This window comes from Protopterus annectens, chromosome 3.part0, assembly GCF_019279795.1.
Source record: "Protopterus annectens isolate FY-2018-M chromosome 3.part0, PAN1.0, whole genome shotgun sequence".
In the NCBI taxonomy this organism is placed as follows: domain Eukaryota; kingdom Metazoa; phylum Chordata; order Ceratodontiformes; family Protopteridae; genus Protopterus; species Protopterus annectens.
This window is the reverse complement of record NC_056731.1, coordinates 506861669-506870560: the sequence shown is the minus strand read 5'-3', so window position 1 is coordinate 506870560 and position 8892 is coordinate 506861669. Positions and strand designations below refer to the sequence as shown.

Here is an 8892-nt window from a genome sequence, read left to right as displayed (position 1 = left end):
AAAGTAAGGCTAGTCTACAAACTCATTGCTTTTTTCCCCCTGAGCAAATAATTTTAATTGTAATGGGAGTGAATGTAGGTGACTTTGAGAGTTAAATTTTCTAACATAAAATACTGCTAGAATTTGCACTGAGACAGATGATTAGGGCAGAAATGCTCAATGAGAGCAATAAGTCATTCTTCATTTGTAAGCACCTTTGTATAGGTATCTGTGTGTATGTGTGTCTTTGTATAGGTCTGCGTGTATGTATATCTTTGTGTATATGTATGTGTGTAAGCTGAACAGGTTACGGCCATTATATTTGCAAAAATAATTTGTTTCAGTTTGATGAACTGCTTTAAAAGTTTGTAAGCATATTTTATATATATATATATATATATATATATATATATATATATATATATATATATTTTTTTTTTTCTCCAAGTTCGAGCAGGTGGAATGCGGATTGTTCAGAAACATCCTCACCTAACAGAGGGCAAAGAGGAAAAGAAAAATGAAGATAAAGACAATGAAGAATATGAAACCAGGTGGGAACAGATTCTTGAGTTTTATGTCAACAAAGAAGGTCCTGTATCAGCAGTTTTTTTTTTTTTTTTTATTAAGTATGCAGAATAATTAGAAAACATGTTTCAAAGTAACTGTATTGTTTTCTGGGGTAACCTAAAAATGAAAAAATGCAGAATCAACATAAGAGCTATCACTGTTATAAACTGCGTTTAAACAGTGTGATATTTCTAACAGTCATTGATCTTTTGAAATTTCTAGTTCATGCAGCTCAAAAGACTTATAAGATCTCATTGGCAATTTATTTTCATACTTATAACTATTCATTATCATTAATCTGTTAGTACTTGATCTAATGATGTCTACTTCATGTACACTCTGCAGAGTAAAAACAAGAGACATTTGTTTGGGGTGTAGAACTCCTCCAGTACGCTGCATTCAAGGAACAGAGCCCCCTTCATCACTACACCTTTACTGCCATAACTGTAGGGCTTCTGCATTTTGGAAATAATGAAATTTCCATTCACCAAGCATGGTCAGCAAAATAGTGTCCCTAACACACGAGGTAGCATTTTTCTGTTATGCACGCATTGATGTATTAAGTGCAAAATAACTCATTCAAAAAATTAGGCATACAGAATTCATTTCCACTAGGAATGTGGACTTGTAAGATAAATTATTTAGTTTTACTTTGGGCAAGTATCTATTCTAAGGGACTTTTTATTAAAGAACAACAGGTAGTCATTATTGAGTTGGCATTTCTTTATGAACTTGAATTTGTTAGTTTCATTTACTGACTTTTGAAAAGTATTGCTTTCTTTCTTTCTCTCTTCCTGCTGTTATTCTGCTGCATATGTTTGATTTTCCTCTATGCCAAACCACAGTTTTTATAAAGCTGTCTAGGTGTTTATCTACATATATACATACATGCATATTGTGCATAGACATGCGAGCATGTGTGTTGTACACATGCATGTATGTATGTGTATGGTTCTGTTGTGTATGATAGAACTGCCCTATTGTCATATGTATAACACCTACAAAATAAGTTTAATCATGCACAATAGCAAGCAAAACCAAAAACATTTAATATTGCAAGAGGAAAACTATTTCCTCTCTTGATATTAAAACTACTCCCCCCCCCCCCCGTAACAATAGCCGCAAATTTGTCTGAATAGTGGCAATGTTATGCTAAACTTTTAGTGACGTTAAGGGTTGGGGGAAGGGGCAGCATTAGGGTTTGTTAGCTCTGCCCCTCTGCACCACCTTAGTAATTGGTGCTAACCTTAACCCTCCCACTTTCCTAACCCTACACCTTAACATCATTAGAACCTTCTCGAAACATTGCCACTATGCAAGACAGACGTAGACACATAAACATTCACCAGCACGCACTACATCTATCCCTAACCTTACCCTAAAATACACAAGCTGACACACAAACACACAACAGCCATCCTTCAGTCATCACCAATCCTAACCCCCTAACCTTAACCCTAACACACACACACACACACACACACACACACACACACACACACACACACACACACACACACACACATACACACAAACTCCTCCCCCCAAGCCCATTTATATTTATCAACATTCCACACCATTGACATATCCACTGTTCGGCCATCTGTACCATCAATATTAAAGGAAAACTCCACCATCTCATACAGTTTAACTCAATCGTTAGGTTTCTTTTCTCCTTACCATATGGTTCTAGCATTATGTAGGTACCAGAAACCTGCTTGTACTTTTTAAAACTTTTATTTCCTTGCATTCGAGTTTTAGAAAGGGAAAGCCCACCTACTTTTTTTTAACTCAACTTCTCACATACTTTGCAGAGAAGTTAGTCTCCACCTGCATGACATAGTTTTCCATTGTTTTTATTGCAGAGGGGGGGGAACGTAACACTCCCTACACAGTATTGAAATGCTAAGCATTAAATGTTATTTATAATAAATTATAATAGTTTATATGTTAAGATAACTTAAATGCGGTATCAAAGATTTCTGTGACATTTAGAGAAAAATCAGAAAACTTTTTTTCTTGTAAAGCCCCCCACTTACTTTTGTTTTACTAAGCAATATTAAATCAAAACCAAACAATATAATATGAAATTAAGTGGGGGGCTTCGTCCCCCACACCCCCCCAACTATATATTCTAACTCCAGGGTCACACTAAAGTGGGGATGGGGGCATATTCCATTTACTTGCCAATAATACTTGTCGGTCAAATGGGGTCAAGCAAATGGGTGTCAGTCATTTGGAAGTTAGGGCAAATTAAGTAGACCCATATATATGTGTGTGCATATATGTGCAATGAATTATTTATAATCAACATAGTATAGCTAAGCATTATTAATGTATATATTCTAGTAAATGTTGCTCAATGATTTACTTGGTCACTGTCACACATTGGCTGTGTGTTGCACATGCAGGTCTTGGTCACTGCCTTTATGTCAATATTTTTTCTTTGTACTGCTAAGTGTATTTGGTAATTATTATCTTTGCTAATTTAACCTAAGTTGTGGATGAAAAGGGTCCTGGGACCATTTCACTTTCCTGGATACCAAAGTATAAATAAATATGAAATAGAAAAAAGGAGGGTAAACATGACAGAAATAATTGAGTAATTAGTAAAGCACATTTTAAGTCCGCATCATTCAGAAGAGAGAAAAATCCTCACACTAAAGGCATTGGGAATTAGCAGACAGACTAAGTTTAGAGTCCTACTACTTGTCACTTATAAATGTACAGCAAGGATCATTTACTGCAGTAAGTTTTCACACCTCAGCACGAGAGTGTCTGGGAGGGTTTGTCAAATCTTTTAGGACTACAAAAGACTCCACTTATAAAAAAAAACTGCTACTTTCTTTTGCTGCAAGTAGCTAAAAGCTATTTATAGTGTAGCACAAGCTCTGACAGACACATAAATGAGGCTCAGTTAGGTAAACATAAAAGCAGCTCTGTTACAGAAGGTGTGTTTAGATGACATTGCTTCAGAGTCCTGCCGTTCAATCTTAATGGCACAAGAAAGCAGCACCACTTCCTTATGTCTAACATGAGTCATATAAAGAGGACTTGAAATATATTCTGGGAAGAAGGAATGAAAGCAAGAAAACAAGATCACATTACCAAGGCAGGCCCCATCATCCACCATTTTGAGAGAAACACATTAAAATTGTAAAAGAAGCACTTGGGGTTATTTTGAGGCATTAAAATAGCTCAAAAACAATAATATAATGAAAGAAAATGCTTTCTTAGTTCTAAGGTGGATTTTTCCTTTAATTCACACCCCTGTCTTTGTCGTGCAAAAGTACATTCTGTCAAATGTAGGGGAACTATTTGTGTGTACATAGTTGCAGATAAATAAATATATAATAATGGAATAGTGCGTCCTATTGACTGCTTTGCGGTATTCTGGGATGCAGTTTTGGGCAGTCTGGGAGGAGGAACTGCACCTGCCTTGAGAGTAGGATGCCACAGTCCCATCTTCTAAACCAGATGATCAGAGGGAGTGAGAGGTGCGGACCTTTTTGGCAAAGAGACAAAGGACTGTATAGAGCGAGAGAGAAAAGCAGTGTGAGATTGATTATTGGAGATGTTGGCCTCTCTGATGGAAAGAGAGAAATTGTTGGAATGAGACACAGGCTGGGTCTGGAAGAGAGCAGAAGACTGGGTCTCATGTTTCTTTAGTACAACTTGCAACAGATGCAAATATCTACTGTAGAAGCATTGAACTACTCACTGCCTTAGAACACTAACGTAATCAAACTGTTGAGCCATGTTGCCAGAGGGTGGAGGACTGGGTCTTGTCACAATACTGAAGGATTGGAAGGAGACTGTTATAGAAGACCCCGAAGATTTCTGGATGAAGCATTTTAGGTGATACTATTAAGGTAGGTTAGATGGTAACTAATCCAGCACACTTAGTGAAACGACAGAATTAGATCTGCCAAGAATGATGAATATTGGTGATTTGCCTATTATCTACTTCCTGGATACTAGTGCTGGTTTCACCACACCTTCATGCAGCTAGGAAGCAGCAACCCTTTGTTGCTTCTTTCACCAGCGGCACAACAGCACTAATCCCAAGCTGGTTCCTGAGAAAGGAGTATTATCCCAGATGCTGTTGGGTCAGTACACTTTCTTCTCTTGTTAGATCCCCTGGAGAGCCTTACAGTGGCTTGGCACAACAGAAAGGCAAGCCGCACAAAGGTCCAAATTTAAAAATGAAGAGGTTCCCAGCAAAACAGCAACCAGATAATTCAGGGAAATCTCGTACACACTGCCCAGTCGGAGGCTGTCCCTAATCAATGTCCCTATACTTCTTTCACCAGGTGTAAAGCAGTAACATTAATCCAAAGATGGCTCCTAAGAAGCAGTTCTTAGGCTTTCCAATGATTGGAGATCTCTAGGAAGGCTAGAAAATGTCCCTCTGACCCATCTCTCAACAGGAGCAAAACAGAAGAACTTATCCCAAGCTGATTTCTTAGAAGCAGTTCATGAACTCTCCAGCGATTGGTAGTCTTGTTTCATATATTGCCAATTAAAAAAGCAAGATGGAAAGACGGGGGGTTAATACCTTGTATATTGTAGTATACACTGATAGTGTAGGAACATATGAAAATAGAGGGCAGCTCCAACAGCCTAAGGAAACAACTTTCCCATTTGGATCCTTTAGTGCCCAGTAGTATGAGCAGGTGAGATTAGACTGGAAAGAGCTTCCAAAGTGAAATTTACTGTAGGAGTGGGCAACACAAGAGTCACTAAGCCCCCACCACTTCATTCTTACTGCTGTCCCCACTGCCCCATATCCATCACTGGCTCTACCAGCCACTCCAGTCTATCCCTGGACTATTACTGTTTTTTTATGCTGGGGCAGACATGGAATCTAAGGTTGTCCTGAGAGGGTTGTGCCATCTGTCTCTCAGTTCGGAGGATTTCTAGTTTATAACCGACCTCATTTACTCCCCATTATTTGTTCTGACAATCTACTTTGGATCATGCAGTGGGTGAGGCATGCTAAGCCTCTCTACACTTCTACATAGAGCTGGCATCGACAAGTAGCTATACCCCTCACTTGAAGCATATCATGATAGGTTTCCTAGCCCCCTGCCTTTTCACTCCTGTCACTTTGGGCCCTTGCACCTTTCATCTGCCCACCCCCACCCCCAGTACTGACCACCCATTCTCCCTGCCAGCACCTACTTGTTGAACCTGGGTCGTCTATGCTTCATGCCTCTATGCCTTGGTGCTGTCTAAGAGCCACTAAGTGTAAAAACACAACAGGGATTGGGCTATGTATGAAAAATCCAGTACAGATACAATTGGCAATAGTTTAAAGTACTTGCAATTCCCAGTGATTAAACCTTTTCCTGATGTTCTTTGTGTTTCACTGTTGCAGTCATTATATTTGGGTTATCTGCCTGCAGGTAGCCCTCAGCCGGCCTGAATATCAAGTCTTGGATCCCTGCATCAGATTCTGTCTCTTCTTCCATGACATCAGGGGTATAAAACATGCAGCCAACGCCATTACATCAGTCTTTCTTGCCACACGGTGCCCAAAGCAGTAGTTCGCAAGTGCTGGTCGGCCGACTCCTGAAATTTTTGTTTTCAAGTTTCAGAACCAAAGTCTTCAAAAAAGCTAAGTACCCCGTTGGGGAAAAAGCGTGTTCTTAACTGATGTCAGTAAAAGTTAACAATTGTATTACCTGTGGAAAGCAAATACCTCATAAAGATTTTCATTCTGACTGCATTCCTTGCTTAGGCCCAGACCACGACGTCCATCGCTGTCGGTTTTGTGCCTTATTCAACCCACGGACTATTCACCGTCAAGTTTCTTTTTGCAGCAAATTATTTTGGTACTCAGTTTAACTATCCAGAAATGGCTTCGGTAAGCCACCCGACTGTTGACATTCCGAACAAACATAAAGATAAAGACAGAGACAGACCGCATAGGTCCAAAGCTGCTGACGATACTTCTGTTAAGCTAATTGCCAGTTTGCCGGTATTCAGGCGCTTTTGCAGCCCCTGATACCCGCTACTTCAGATTCGCAGTCCTCTACTTAGACCCATTTGGAGTCCGGTATGCCGCGAGATGCTTCTTCGACTATGGAACCTGCGGATGTCTCTACCTTGGAAGGGTCCGGAGCCGTTGTGCAGGGTGTATTCAGGCCTACTGACTTGCATTTCAAACCAACGCCATCTTCTTCTTCAAGGCCTAAAACTCAACCCACGCCGAGAAAACAGTCATCCAAACCGCATGGTCAGGTCCATATGCCTAAAAAAAACAAATGATAAGAATGGCTGAAGACCTTATTACTTTAATTAGGGGAAGCCAGCCTTCACCCTCTAAGAGACCTAGAACTGATTTTACCTAGAACTGAGTCTAGGAGGTTAAGAACAGATTGAATAAAGTGAGTCTTAAATTGCTTGGCTATAAAATGTATGATATTGGTAGTTTTAGGTGTCATTGTAGTGGTCTGTCCTGAATTGAGTACCTTATTAATAGATTTCCAGAAAACTTTAGGATTATTGCAGTATCTTTGCTGAAGGGCACAGTAGCAGGGTTGTAATTTTTTGTTTGACGCTTTGTAAGATTTCTCAGTTGTCTTGTGTTTTAGTTTGTGTACAGAGTTTCCATGCCCTCTCTCTGTTGTATTAGCGGTTTTGTTTCCTTTTTTTAGCCGTTGAGCCGGGTTTAATTTTTTTTCTTTTATTTCTAATGAGGGCTTGCTCATCTACCATTTTTAGAACATTAGCGTTAAAATAGGTAACTGCATAATTTAGTGGAGAGTTGCAACTTTTTAGTGTGTTATTAACTGTGTTGTTTTTAATGTAGTTAAGTTGTGTACTCTGTTGTAGAAAATTTATTTTGTTAAAGATGTTGTAATTTCTAAGGATAAAAATGGGCAAATGGTCACTTATAATTTCAGCCAGACTACCGTAGCTACCTGTATTATTTTGATTACTGGTTAGTGTCTAGTCTAAGATTGAATCTATACCACTATTTTTGTCAACTAATTACTTTGTTATTCATTTATAATCTGTGGATGGAAGACAGATCAGCGAATAACTGTTAACACTCCAAAAAAAACTGCTTAAACTACAATAAAATATTACCAAAAAGTATGAAAGAATGGAAGTATGCCAGTCTTGAAGAAATCCAGTGCAGTAACAAACAGCATTAGTCTTGCAGCACTTGCAGTTCCCAATGCAAACTTTCTTCTTAGGCTTATTAATTGGTCTGTAGCCCTAAAACACTTTGCTGCCTCTAACACCAACTTTGGATTAGTGCATTCCTTTCCTAGCGTTTCAGTTTATTTGTGGTGTTTAGTTTCCTCTCATGCTCTTCACTATTTCGGCTCAATTTCTGCAACTGTGAGTTGAACCTGATTCACTGTGTAGTTTAATGCATTTTTTATTTTTTTATTGTGCACCAGTTCTTCTGTTCTGTTAGTTCCTTCTACATTGATCCAGAGCATTACTCAAGGCAGTCATGATCACATTATGTGTGAATAGAGGTGTGATGTCCCTCCTCTGGGCCACTAATCAGGGAGCCTCAATCCTCACCACTGATACTGATGAGGGAAGTTCACTTGTAACAAAGATAGATACACACAGTATTTCCAGATGCAGCCCTCTGCACCAAGCACAATTTCCCTTAAAAGCACACAGGGAGCACACTCCGGTCCTGGGGCTGGCTTTCTCTCTCTCTCTTTCCAGGCCCCAAATTAGACTCCTCCCCACTGACACAGCTATAGAGTTAAGTCCTTAGCCAGGTCCTTCACCACCCTCTCTGAAATCGGTGCTGTCAGTGTCCCTGTTCAGAGTAGCTCACACACACAAATCTGGGAAAGGCTGACACAGCTTTACAGCTTTACTATCTTTGCCCAGACTTTAAGGTAGATACACTGCCACCAGAACACCCACAAAGCCAGCTGCTCTAAGGCTGTTACCAGGATACCTAATTGTATTGAGTGAAATTAATCTGCGGTGGTGCTGCTGCGGTAGCATTATCGCCTCATAGCAAGACTTTGTCCCGTTCGATTCTCAGCTAGAGCGTCTTCTGTGTGGAGGCATACGTGAATGGGGCGTGCCTTCTTTGAAGGTTGTGCGTCAGGGCTGGTAACCCGGTACGTAAAAATCCACTACCAATCATTAGCGGACCGGAGTTCCGCTGTGGCGACCCCTAACCGGGAAAAGCCAAAGGACTCAAACAAACCAGTGGTAATGTTGACCAAACAGCAAGGCTTTCAAGAGCGGCCACAGTGTCACCAAATAAATATAAGTAGTCTCAAAGGTTAAAATATTCTCTAGAAGACCAGCCACTATGAAAAGTTTAAATATATTTAATAATAAATAATAATA

General features: G+C 39.7%; 1 protein-coding gene across 1 annotated transcript in view; it reads left to right on the top strand.

The window, feature by feature from the left end:
• The first annotated feature begins 419 nt into the window (after positions 1-419).
• The window catches only part of LOC122796447 (death-associated protein 1-like), a 427796-nt gene continuing 419323 nt past the window's right edge, over positions 420-8892 (top strand). Inside the window, exon 1 of the mRNA XM_044064924.1 lies at positions 420-530. Coding sequence (XP_043920859.1) covers positions 442-530 — 89 coding nt within the window. The 5' untranslated portion in view covers positions 420-441. The remainder of the gene's footprint in view (positions 531-8892) is intronic.